At 47.8% G+C, this 13,105-nt stretch overlaps 1 protein-coding gene across 14 annotated transcripts in view; it reads left to right on the forward strand.

Moving 5' to 3' along the window:
• The window catches only part of EHMT1 (euchromatic histone lysine methyltransferase 1), an 81,030-nt gene extending 68,164 nt beyond the window's left edge, over positions 1-12,866 (forward strand). For 11 of the 14 annotated variants that reach the window (XM_019621380.2, XM_019621374.2, XM_019621373.2 and 8 more), the window contains 6 exons: positions 575-652; positions 1,784-1,899; positions 3,685-3,771; positions 7,362-7,440; positions 10,294-10,469; positions 11,595-12,866. In XM_019621380.2, coding sequence (XP_019476925.1) covers positions 575-652; positions 1,784-1,899; positions 3,685-3,771; positions 7,362-7,440; positions 10,294-10,469; positions 11,595-11,778 — 720 coding nt within the window. In that variant the 3' untranslated portion in view covers positions 11,779-12,866. Of the gene's footprint in view, positions 1-574; positions 653-1,783; positions 1,900-3,684; positions 3,772-6,539; positions 7,341-7,361; positions 7,441-10,293; positions 10,470-11,594 lie in introns of those variants that run through there. The other 3 variants (XM_031556147.1, XM_031556151.1, XM_031556153.1) reach the window with 2 other exon arrangements.
• The last annotated feature ends 239 nt before the right edge of the window (positions 12,867-13,105 follow it).

Raw genomic sequence — 13,105 nt, forward strand, 5'->3', positions numbered from 1 at the left:
GTCTCCTCCTAGTATTGAGTTCAAGCCAAGGTTGTAGTCTGAAAGTCCAGAAGGGATTCTGCTGTTCTTCCTTTCCCAGACTTCACCTCACCTCTGCATTCTGCTGTTACTGCAGCAGCAGCCTGGTGCAGCTCCCATTTGTTTATCCATTTCCTCTGTTCTGGCTGTGAGTTAAAGAGTTGTTTGGAGACCTTCCTCATGCTGTCTTCCTAGCGACTTCAGAGCTTTCCTTGTCCTCAAGTGTGAAGCTCATAGGGCACAGAGGAAGGTTAGTAATGTGGGGAGAGGATGAAGGTGACTCATGACAGGATCCTTTTCTGCAAGCTGGACTCCTTTGACATCCATTATGCGTAGAATTGAAGGACTGAGTAAACATTACACTGTACTGAGTCTGGTTATCTTTTTGGCTAATGAGCTGCAGCACTGGCCTCTTTTGGGAAAGTTTGGAAGGCACTCCAGCAGCAGACAGGAGAAAGTGAAGACTTGTGGTTTTGCTCGCTGGCCCACTTAGAGAAATTGCTCTTTCACTTGTGCTGGAGTGGCTTGGAGCTGATCCCTTCTGCTTCTCTTTCAGTATTGCGTATGTATAGACGACTGCTCCTCCAGTAACTGCATGTGTGGCCAACTCAGTATGCGCTGCTGGTATGATAAGGTGAGGATGCACAGCTTCATGTTTGGTTGGCAGACTGAATATTGCAAAATTCAGGACTTCTAATAGGACCTAAAACCAATTCCTTGCACAGCTCCTTTGCTTTTTGTTTTAAAATGCCTGGAGTTGCAGTCTCAGCTTTGAGGTGTATGTGATAATAACAAAATGTGTACTCAGGGAAGCTTTTCCAGTGTTATTTGTTTGTGTTGCTGTCATGCCAGCTGAGCCATTAATTATACCCGTATGATAGAGAGCATTTAATAACCCATGCGTGAAATCAGCTTCCATTTCAGAAAGACATAGAAAATGCTGTAATATATAAACAGGGGGAGGGTGGAAGAGAGATTTTTGCCTACCTTTATTTATCAGGATCCTTCTGGATGAATGCAAAGTAAATGTGTTTTAACTACATCACTGCCAAAAGCCTAGTTTGTTTTGGGTAAGTGTGCTTCAATCCTCCTGGGAGGTTTTGAGGTTAATATTTGGACAGGTTCTGCTAAGATCAGAAGTTCTCTTAATCTCTGTAAGTTTCTCCCAGGGGGAGTATTGGCATCTTTCTTTGCTTTGTAGGCATTTTATTTACACATTAATAGGTGATTACATCTTTAAAGCCATAAAAGCCAAATTTGTTTAGTGTGATGAACTGCCTCTATCACTTACTTAATCCTGTATGGTTGGTAGGTAATTGAATTGTAGCTTTTTTGGGAGAGTTATTCGGGAAGATAATGTGGTTTACAGAACTTGGGTGTGCTGGCCTTGTAACGTGGAAGTTTAGGCTTTATTCCAGAGATAGACAAAGCATATGCTTCTCCCCTCCAGCACTATGAAAAGATGATAATGATGATGCATGCCATTTTTTGCACAGCACTGTGAGATACTTTTGATGATGGTGCATAGGGTGATGCCAGGCAGCAAAAACCTGAATGGTTTCTTGCTGTTTGTCAGCTGTTTGTGATAGTGCCTTGTGTGCTGCTGCTAGGGCAGAACGAAGCCTGTGCAGAAGTTGAGTTCTGAGGTTGTTTTTGGGGAGGTCGGGGCATGCCTCTGCAATAGGGGTCTTCTCACCCGTTTTGCATTTGGGAAAGTTTACAAGAAGAGAAAACTGACCCTGTCTTGAATGCATCTCCTCTTCAGGACGGCCGACTCCTGCCTGAGTTCAACATGGCTGAGCCCCCGCTGATCTTTGAGTGCAATCATGCCTGCTCGTGCTGGCGGACCTGTAGGAACCGGGTGGTGCAGAATGGGCTCAGGTGAGAACCCACACACAGCCTGTTGTGGGACAGGCATGGCCAAACCACAGAGCCTCGGCTCTGCCTGCAGACCCACAAAGTGCAGAACTTCCAGAGATGGAGCAGAGCTGGGCAGGTGCCACCACACAGCAGTGAGAGGCAGAGGGGGTTCTGAACAGCAGGAGGCAATGAGCTCAGCTGGGATCTGTGCCATGCTGCTGACCTCAGCACATGGGGGAACTGTGCTGGTCTTTCTCATCTGGATCACAAAGTGTACAAAGGGTGTTGGGTTTGCACAGGCGGCCTTGGGTGTAACTTGTCAGGTAGAGAGCTCTGAGACATATAAGAGCAACCAAAAATGCAGAGCTTCAGTTTAGAACCATCATAAGATAGCAGTTCATGTTAGAAATACAGGCTGGCAGGCAAAGAATTGGTTGCTTGAAGTTTCCCACTTGTTGGCCTGACTATCTCTGAGTTGGATACCTGTTGGCTTCAGAGGTGTTGCTGATTAGGCTCTGTTCATTTTGGTGTCAGACAGTACTGAAAATGTTTTGTATTGCACCTCTGCTTCAGATAAGTTTGCCAGTGCACTGAATGCAACAGGACGAACTTCTGAGGAATCCTCCTGGAAAAAAAAAGACTTTTGCAAATCTTTTATGGTACTGACAACACTTTCTTTTTTGGTGGGCTTTCCAAGGACGTTTTGCAACTTCAGAAATAAGGAAAGGGCTGGATGTGTTTTCACAGAACTTCACCCCTGTAGTTTTTTCTTACCCAAACTGCACAGTTTCGGTGTCTGTATGAGTGTTTATTCAGGAGCCATGCAGTCAGATCTGCTGCTTCTGCATTTTTGTCAGCTCAGGTGTTCTCTTGGTGTCTTGTTTAGCTCTGGTTCAGGCTCCTGGAGCTGTGAACAAATAGGAGTAAACCATCAGCCCTGGAGAGGAAGGATGTTTTGAACTGATGGTGCAAAGAGGGAATGGGTGGGGGGAAGAGGAGAGAAATACTGGAAAAGCCAACCAGGGTGAAGTTAAGGTGAGCATCAGATTTCTCTTTATTCCGATAACAGCGTTGCTGAGAGGAGGGGTTGCTTCCCATGGGGAAAGAGAGAACATTCCCTAGCCGTGGAGATGGTTCATCCTGCACTTAACTCAAGTTCTGGCTGAGCAGGAGACAGAATGACTTACGGGATTGTTTCTCTGCCTATAAACTCCATCAGTAAAATTCCACAGAGCAGCTATTACACCAAGAAGTTTCAAGTTGCAGCGTTTTTTCCTTATGTTTCCACCAGGGATTTGGATATGATGGAGCTGCTAAATGCACTGGCCTCAGCAGAGGGCAAAGGGATCAGAGCACTTAGCTCAAGGTGTTCTTAATTCAGTGTAAGCTCCCAGCCTCCCCCTGCAGCACCGCTCCCTTTGGAGCCTGAAATCCCTTTCCACCTTCCCTGAGAGCTGGGCACGTGTGTGAAAGAGAAAGAAATGTTGGAGGTGGGATTTTGGTATCCCGTGTGTGAATCATCAGCTGTGCATCAGCATGGAGCTGCCTTGCCCTTTTCCCCAGTCCGTACTGTGTGCAAGGCACCAAGCATGCACCTCACCTGCTGCAGCCAGGCGGGGAGAGGCAGTGCCACCCTGGTCCTTGGAGCACATGTATAGTGGCACCAGACTGAGAACAGAGGATTTGAACGCTGAAATAATCTCTTTGAGTTTGTGCTGATTGGAGGTTGCAGGGTTTTTTTTTGTTGTTGTTTTTTTTTTTTAGCTCAGTGCTGCTATTGATGTGGCTTCATTTCCTCTTCTCCAGGATTCGATTGCAGCTCTATCGGACGCAAAAGATGGGCTGGGGTGTGCGAACGATGCAAGACATTCCACTGGGAACCTTTGTGTGCGAGTAAGTTATTCCTTCAGCTTTCATTAGCTCACACAAATGCATCGCTTCCCAAGGGCTGGCATGCTTAGCACATGATTTCATGCAAATCAAATTGGCCCAGAGCAGAGCTGCTCACCTCGCTGCGAGGCTTCCTGATCCCATTTCCTGCTCTGTTTGTCCTTTCCTCGTGGCGTGGAGCTTTCTCCACCCCTCTCCATCTTGCTGCAATCTGTGGTCAGCTTGTGGTTCTGGGCTCTGCTACCCCTGTGGCACACGAGCAGTGAGGAGTGAGGCAGATCTGGGTTGTGCTGCACGTGCATCGTGTGTTCACCGTGTACAAGACCTTTAAGGCTGAGGGAATTTGGAGCAACTGTTTCACATATAGGATTGTTTTCTGCTTCAAGACTGGTTTTTCCCAAGAGGTTTCCCAGTGTCACAGCTCTGCCTTTAGTCTGATTCATCAAAACAGTAAAGCATTTGGCATTAAGCACAAATTCAGGCCCTGGTTCAATAAAGTACTTAGGAACGAAAATATTAAGATTTATATCGGGTTGAAAAAGCTGCTGCTGAACCACACGGTTTTAAGGCTTTAAAGTGGTTGATGTTGTTGAGTAAACAGTTTGGAAAGTGTTTTCTTCATTGTGGTACTAATGAGCTAAGATGTTCTAAATAAGACAGAACTCTTGCCCTTCATGAAAATACGTGCTGGGGTTTTATAGAGCGGATTATTGATGTTGTATGGAGTCAGGCAGCAGGAGACTGGTGTAACATATTGCAGTATTTAAACAAAGAAAGGAAAATAAAAATGTTTCATCCGGGCAGAGTCATGGGGGAGTGTCTCAAGTGTGTCCTCAGGTGGGACTTCCTGATGGGTCCTGAAGGTCGCTGTGTCCTGGTTAAGTGCCCAGAGATGATCCTGAGCCTGTAAGCAAACTGCTCCTAAAGAAAACAGCACCAGCTTTACCACGTCCTGCTGGAGTATAAACACTAGAGAGGGATAAGTGGTGATAAACTGGCAGCCCAGGGAGACTGGGCAGCTCTGTGCAGTGGGTGGCTAGCACAGATGGGTGTGTTGGAGAGTCAGAGCTGATGAGGTTCAGATGCCACAGCCTCCCTTAACTCTTCCTCCACGCTTGCCAGGAGCTGTTGAGGCTGTTTCAGAGGTGGGCACTATCTTCATTATCTAAATGAGCTGCATACTAAGCAGCTGAATTAATTTTTGTCTTGCCCATGCGGGCTCCTCCTTGTCCCATCCCTCTCACTCACATACTCATGTTATTTGCTCAGCTCACCAACCCCAGCCTTTCTCTTCTTCAAGCCAGCTGTGCTATTTCTCTGTAATACTGCATGTACAGCCTTTGTTCCTTCTTTTCCTCACCTCTGGCAAAGAAGCCTTGGTGCTGTGGGGCTTGAGGCTGCTTACACACAGCAGCTCCCAGGATCAGCACTTGGACAAGAGTGATTTGCACTGACCATGCAGTCCCTTTGTGCTGGGGTTATTCCTCTGCTTTGAGAGGATGATAATTGTGTTGGTCTAAGGATGGTACTGTGGGTATGGGCTTTGAATGAGTTGGAGGCAGAAACCAGAGGTTTTGTGACACTTTGGTCTGTTCCTTTTGGTATGAGCCCATTATGTGGGCTTCCAGATATTTAATTCCTGTACAAAACAGCTCTAGTAGATACCATCTGAACCAAGGCAGATATTTCAGCCACACCTTCAGCCAGAGACATCTTGGGCATCCCACCCCATCCCTCACACCCCATGGAGACAGCCACAGCCTGTGCTAGGGATGTATCACTGCTCTTGGTTTTTGCATGGAATATGCTCTGATCTCACAGTGATGAATAGCAATGTGAAGTTACTGCCTCCAGTGTGCTAAGCATCTTGCTAGGAAGAAGGACATTGCCTTAACTTCAGGCCTTCCATGGAGGATGCTCCGACTCTTCCTGGAGTAGGAAGTTGTGCTCCTTGTGCATCTTTCTGTAACTTTGGACCTGGTAAATTATGGAAAAGTTTGTATTGGTAAGCAGTACTGAAAAGGAAAGGAATTGCAGGAGTGGTCTTTAAAGGAACATGGAAACAACAATTTTTAATTAGACTGTAGTATTTTTGTTCCACTAAATGGTAACCCTGAAGTGGCACTGACTGAGCAATGCCTCTCTGTGCAGCATTATTCAGCTGTTTCCAAGCTGCTGCTGGCTACTGTGCCACGCTACAGCAATTTCTCTCCCTCTGGCCACAGTCTTCCTATTGCTTTAGGTCACCAGTGAGCATGTGGTTTCCAGTAATGCTGCAGCCTTGTGGGAGCTCTTAATAAATAACAAGATGCAGTGGGGGCAAACAGCAGCATCGCACACGGCCACAGCAGCCTCCTGGCCTGGCAGAGCAGCTCTGCCAGATTGCTTGGATTTGGGAACTGCAGCCAAACGATCCCTGGTCACAGAGTGCGTGGGTCTGCTCCAGGTTAATGTTTCGTGGCTCTCCTTCCTGAGCCCTGAAGTTAAATGCTGCCTCCAGCCAAAAGGGGATGTGGATACGGTTGGTTAATGCTTCTAAAATGCTTCTGAAAGCTGAAAGGGAATTGCTGGTGTGGTGGCTGCAGACCGTGGGAGCATCTGTTGGTGTTACGAAGGATATTTGTTTTGTGAGTCCTTTGCTTATAATTCATTAGTGCTGTGTCAAAGGCTGCAGAGAGCTGAGTACCAGAATCTACCGTGCTACAGTTTTTCTTATATTCCTCCCTCTGGCTCAATTCATCTCCTCTTGTGTGTCTTTGTTTTGATTGCAGGCTGCTCAGTTCAGGAAGTGTTGTATGTTGACAGCCTAGAACCGTGTAAAGCTGGAGAGAGGAGGCAGATGTGGGAATGCAGGTGCAGCAGAGACTCCTGTAACTTGAGTTTTTGCATCAAACCCAACATCTATCCGGAGTGTCAGAAGTGGTGCCTGTGTTTGGTCCTGCTCAGCAAGCCAGACCACAGAGCACACATTCAGTGGTACTTGGGAGGCCCTGATTGCAATCTGCCTTGCAGCTGTTTTGACACCAGTGTAATTGTTACCCAGACCACAGCTCTGATATAGTCTGGTTTGAGGAGGATGAGGAAGAAGCCTGCATCCTTCCAGGCATTCTGCCTGGTTTGACTAGACCTGAGACTTCTAAAACAGGACTTTTTCAGGTGTACATACGTAATCAGTTAAAATGTAGGAAGAATGGGAAACAAACATTTTACATTGGAATGTAAACAGCACAGATGTGACAGTACTGCACAGGAGGTGAGTCCAACGGTGAACGTAAGGAGAGCTGGATTACTGTATTGATCTTGGCCAACGAAGAGGATTGCAAAAGGAAAGAGTGAATTTTGTTGGAAATAAAACTCCATTTTTAATATTAAAAAAGTTGCCCTGAAAATACTGAGTTTGGAGCCAGATTTTAGCTGCTCTGAGTTGGCAAAGCTGTGTTTGCCTGGGCGGATCTGAAATGACCTGCACTGCTGAGGCTACGGATTGTGATGGTGGCTGCATCCCTTCTTTCCCCTCTTACTGGAAGGGGGTGTTAAACCCAAGCTGGTGGTTGCACAAGCATCTTATTTCTGCCTTTCCTGTTTGCCTGCAGGTATGTTGGTGAGCTGATATCTGACTCCGAGGCAGACGTCCGTGAAGAGGACTCCTACCTCTTCGACCTTGACAACAAGGTACTGTATCTAGGGAGGTGAACCCAAGGTCTTGTTTCTCCAAAGGAGCACGGAGAGTATTTGTCTCTATCTTGATGTACCGCGTGCTCTGAAAGCTTGGAAGCAGAGCTGCTTTCTCACTGGGTTTTGTTAGAAACGTAAGGTGGTGGAGATGAGACTTTGGGGCTTGTTAGAATGGTAACAGAGCCCAGCAGTGCTGGGCTACAGCGTTACGAGCTGCCCACAGCAGGCTCAGTGCAAGGAGCTTCCCTATTAAAAATGCTCAAACATCCTGAGTTCAGCTGTTCAGCTGTTGATATTCAGGTGTGTACACAGCAGTGTGCAGGCATACAGTGGTGGTGTTGATTGGCAGCTCTGTAAGCTCTTCATAAAAAGATGTTGATGCATGAGCTGGAAAGCTGAAAGAGACGCTGCTCCCTTACAGAGGGATCCAACAGACACCCTAGCAGGGACTTGAGGCTTCTGCTGCTGCTGGTTGTCCTGCGCTGCTCTGCAGAGGGCTGTCTCAGTGCAGAAATCTTGCTTTGAAAAGTGTGATCTGAAGCATCTGAGCGTCACTTCAGACTTTCCTTGGGAAAGGAGAAGAGGAGAAAGGTGAGCTGGGGAATCAGAGCAGTGGGACGGCTTCCAAGGGAAGTTGTAAAGCGGTGTTTGTCTTGTGCCTGCCATCAGCTAGTCACAAAGAAGCTTTGCTTTGTTATTATAATTTTTCTTCTTAAGTGACAGACATTAAAGTTGAAAAAAGATAAGTAGAGAGTCTTGTAGCAAGTCTGAAATCAGGGGTCAGACTGTAACTAGAGGTTAAAGAGCAGCAGGGACTTCAAGCTGGCTTCTGCATTTATGAACAAGAGAGTGCTCGGGTCTTGCTTGGCCTTCAGGTTAACCCCTGGCTGGCTGCTTTCAGGTAGAACATCTGGATTTTGTACAGGAACAAGCACGCAATCTTTCATCAGAGCACCTTCAGAGTGGAGCATCTGTGGAACAGGCAGCAAGTAGCTGGGGGGTCATTCAGAGAAACCCAAGGCAGTGCTGAGGGCAGGCAGAGCCCTGTGGGTCCCCTCACATCCCCAGCAGTGGGAAAATATCATGGGTGAGGAGCATTAGGGCTCTGCTGTGTCCTGAAGGAGTGGCCTGGATGGGGTTCGTGCTGAGGCATGTTGGGGACGTCATTTCTAATGTCTTTGTTCCTTGAGCTGTCACTGGGGGCCATGTGTGTGGTGAATCACTCAACGTGCCAGGTCTTGCAGTCACATCCCTTCCTGTGTCTGAAAGAGGGCAAACATCGAGCAGTCGGAACTCACTGCCTGTTCTGGGCTTTCAGGGAAGAATACGTAGCGCAGTGGATACTTTCTGGGTTTCTACAGGTTAAAGGGATCATTTTCTTGTCTCTCTACTAGAGAGCCAGAAAAAACACACTATTTCTGATAGATATGAGGGCGAGTTTTCTCTGGTGTGGTTGCTTTCTACTGGTGTTAAGCTTCCCACATGTGGTCCTTAGCCTGGCTGGGAACCCTTGGCATCGTAGCTGCTGAGCACTGAAAACCATTTGAAATAAAATGTTCTTCATAGAATCGTTAAGATTGGCAGAGACCTTTATGATCCTCAATCCAATGGTCAGCTCATCACCACCATGCCCACCAAAACACATCCCTAAGTGCCAGATCCTAAGGCCCTTTTTAAGCGCTGAAGATCTTAGGTGTAAGAAGTGATGCAGGTGTCTGCAGGGTCCATCCGTGTGCTCCTAAGGGGGAGCCTCCTTTCACCCCATTCTGCTCTTCCTCTCTGTTTGCCTCTGACATTCCTGAAACTCCTGCAGCGAGGTGAGAAGCACTTTGCTCTGGGACTCGTCCTCCTTGGCAGTGAGGATGCTGCCTGCGTTCCTCTCCTTTCTCAAGAAGAGCATCTTGGTTTGCACGGTGAAGAGCTCAGATCTCCCCAGATGGTCACTCGGGTGGAAGTGGCTGATGCTGTCCTTACAGAAGGTGGCATTTCCACAGATGAAGAAGTGATGAGACTTAAATGTAATTGAAATCAGAGCTCGCAGCACTCTGTGTGGCATGGGGCTGTGTGAGTGATGCCTCCCCAATCATTGGGACGTCTTCCCTGGGCTCCTGCACCAGCTGGGCAGTGTGATCTGACCCGGCTCATCCATTAAAGATTGCAAGGTGCTTGCCCAAAAGGGAGTTTGAGCGCTGCTAATGGATCCTTTTGCTTTTGGCCTCTTGGCAACAGAAATTAGCTTCTGTAATTAAAGTCTCTGCTTTGCACAGTCATTCTGTATTGGAATAAAAAAGCCCTGAGGGGGGTTCTTTTATTTTCAAGGAAAACAAAGTATGACTGCTGTCTGGGCTCTCTGGAAAGGGAATTTCTGTGTTCTCACTTTCACTTTTATCTGCAAAAAACCTGTTTTCTCTAGGCTCTGGCTTAGTGTTTTCCTGGTGTCATGTTCAATTAGAGGACAGAACAGATGCCTGTTCCCCTGTCCAGTGGCTTTTACCCATAAGGTGCTGCTCTGCCCAGAACATAAATCCCGCTGCACCAAACCAGTGCTTCAGCAGAGCAGATCTGGGGAGAGCTGTTGTGCCAGCCAATGTCAAGAGCATTTTTGAAAGGTCTTTGGGCTCATGGGGGCAGAGTGTTCCACAGGAAACTATTTTCGGGGCTGTGATGGATGTAGAGGTATGTGTTTAGTCCTTTTAAGCCTTCCCTGGCCATTCTTCTTCTTGAGGATCTCCAGAGTGTTAGCACAAGGACTGGTAGTTTGCTCATTGTCTTTTTTTTTTTTTTTTTTTTAGCAGTAATAACTCTAAAACCAATCTCACCTAATGAAACATGCAATATTTCTCCCTCTAGGATGGAGAGGTGTACTGCATAGATGCCCGTTTCTATGGCAACATCAGCCGCTTTATAAACCACCTCTGTGAGCCCAACCTCATTCCTGTGCGAGTCTTCATGTCTCACCAGGACCTCCGCTTTCCCAGGATCGCCTTCTTCAGCACGAGGCACATAGAGGCTGGAGAAGAAATTGGGTAGGTACTGAGCTGGGCTGGCTGCCTGCACCTTGCCTGGGCAGGACCGAGTGCTGCAAACCTTCCCGTGCTCTGTCCTGTGTTCTGAGCAGTGAGGTTTTCCTCCAGAGCTCAGTGATTGATGTCATTGATTTTGTATTTTCCTGTTTCTTCTTCTTTCGTTTGGTGACATCTGTAACTCAGCCTCCCTTTTTCCCTAAACTTTTTCTTTTGGGGGCTTGTTGTGGATAGCCACTGAAGCAGCCAGAAATTGGGAAATAACAAAAAAAAACCCAAAACAACAAAATCCTATGAACCCAAAAGCCAGTAAGCAGTGACAGAGCTGTTCAGCACAGCCCCCATCTCCACTGTGAGCACTGGGAGGTGTGAGGCCTTCCAAGTATGAAGCAGAAGGCCCCATCTGTGCCCCATGGGCAGGGCTGGCGCGTGGTGGGGCTGTGCCAGACCCTTCTACTATCTCCTGTTCTCCATGCATGGGAAAATGGTTGTGCTAGATTAACACTGGTAAACCAGGACTTGTCCAAAGCACATACTTCAAGTTGATGCTCAGGATTTGGGATTCATGTTGAATTCTTCCCCAGTAGACCAGTGCCAGGTGGCAGCCTGTGGGGTTCACGGTGCTGGGAGGAGCCTCAATGGCAGCAGCCCCATCCCCTGGTGGCTGCTTGGCTGAGTGGGGTCAGCTCAGCTGGGGGCTCTGCTCCCCTCTGTGACTTTCTGGTCCTCACTGTAGGAATTCCTCTGTTTTTTTTTTTTTGCAAGCTCGTTGTGCTCAGCTCTGTGCTGGGAGCAGATCCTGGGTGGCTTTATCCAGCAGTGGACTGAAGCAGAAAACAAAACTCAGTGCATTTGGTCCAGGATAGACTTTTAAGTGCAGAGGTCGTACAGCAAGCTGGAGGCTGCAGTGCTGTTGGCACCTGAATTGCCACCTCTCAAACCCTTTCCTCTGCAGAGAGTCAAGAGCTCTGCTGCCCCCAGGTTTGCTGTGTCCCATTGCTTGCCAAGCCATGTCCCCCACGTACTCCATGTGCTGATGCTTCATTGCCTCAGGTGCTGCCAACCTCAGCTTCTCGCTCCCGAGCGCTCCTTCATCACGGTGACCCCGTTTCCATTTCTTTCTTGCAGCTTTGACTACGGTGACAGGTTTTGGGACATCAAAGGCAAGTTCTTCAGCTGTCAGTGCGGTTCACCCAAGTGCAAACACTCGAGCTCAGCGCTGGCCCAGAGGCAGGCGAGCACCTCGTCCCAGGACACGCAGGAAAACGGGCTCCCCGACACCAGCTCTGCCACAGCAGCCGGCCCCTTTTGAGGCTCCGCTCCTCAGAGACTGACTCGTTTTAACCCTATAGATTCACATACTGTCTGAATTTTCCATTTAAAGAGAGAAAACCCGCTCGAGGAAAGCCAGGGCTTCGTGACACTTAGGGCTGTGCCACCGACTGTTACTTGAGGAATAAGTGAAAGCAAATCTCACCTCTGTGGTGTTGTTCTCCCCTCCTGGTCCTGGAAAGCTGCTGGTTCTTACCGTGCCGAGGGGTGGCTGTTGCATTTTTTTCCATGCGAGCTGTCCTGGCCTCCGTCTCTTAATGTTCTTAAGTGTTGTCAGAGCCCAGGGAGAGCCGCCCGTCCTCTGAACGTTGTTAATTGAATGGATCGCTCATGCCAAGTCATCTCCAGTTCACTTGTAATAAACTTTGAGTACTTGATGGGACTTTCTTTCTGAAGGCCGGGGGGAGCAGGGCGGGAGGGAGGCGCTGGCCAGGCTCTGCCGGTTGGTTTCATTGCTCAGTTTGGTTGAATTCCTCCCACATCTCGCAGGACGTCGCGGTGGGGCCTCTCATAGAACCGTTTGAGTTGGAAGGGACCCTTAAAGGTCATCTAGTCCAACTTGCCCTACGCATTTCCAACCAATGCTTCCTCGTTACCCATTGGCTTTTTACTCTTCCGATGACAAGAAACCCACCGTGCTTCACCCCTTTGGTCCCTGAGCCAGCCAGAGACGCTTCCCTACACCCCTCTCCGAAGCCCTCCAGCTCCAACCAGCTCCCGGCCACGCGGCGGATCCAGCATTTGCTTCATCAATGGAAGGATCTCCCTCTCCTGTGGCGGTTTGTAGAGAGGGAACGTTGAAGGGGATTGTGTGAGACACTAACTGCTAAAGGAAATCACTTTTTTAATGATAAAACGGATGAGAGATACGTTGCAGAGACCCCCTGGGTGAGCAGCAGAGGGGCCGTGTTGCAGAGAAGACCCCGATGCCACCAGCTCGTCTGCTCCCATCAAAGTGCTCAACGCTGGGCACCTTTGGTTCGTTTTTAAGCCACACACTATGAGGTTTCAATAAACTGATTTATTTTTTACCATTACCGAAACATTGGGGAGTAGCATTAAAAAAAAGAAAAAAGAAAAAAGAAAAAAAAAAGACCCTCCCCCCCCCAAAAAAAACCCATAAAAAAAACATTAAAAAAAAACAACCCCCCCACACACAAAAGAAACCCAACGACGAAAAGAAAACCACAAAACAAAACGGTGCTGATTCTGGTGTGATTTTTTGCTCACCACGTGAATATAAACTATCAATTGTATAAAAAGAACAAAGTGATTTTAGTATAAAATGCAGGAAAAAAAAAACACAA

Source organism: Meleagris gallopavo, chromosome 19 (assembly GCF_000146605.3).
Source record: "Meleagris gallopavo isolate NT-WF06-2002-E0010 breed Aviagen turkey brand Nicholas breeding stock chromosome 19, Turkey_5.1, whole genome shotgun sequence".
Lineage (NCBI taxonomy): Eukaryota > Metazoa > Chordata > Aves > Galliformes > Phasianidae > Meleagris > Meleagris gallopavo.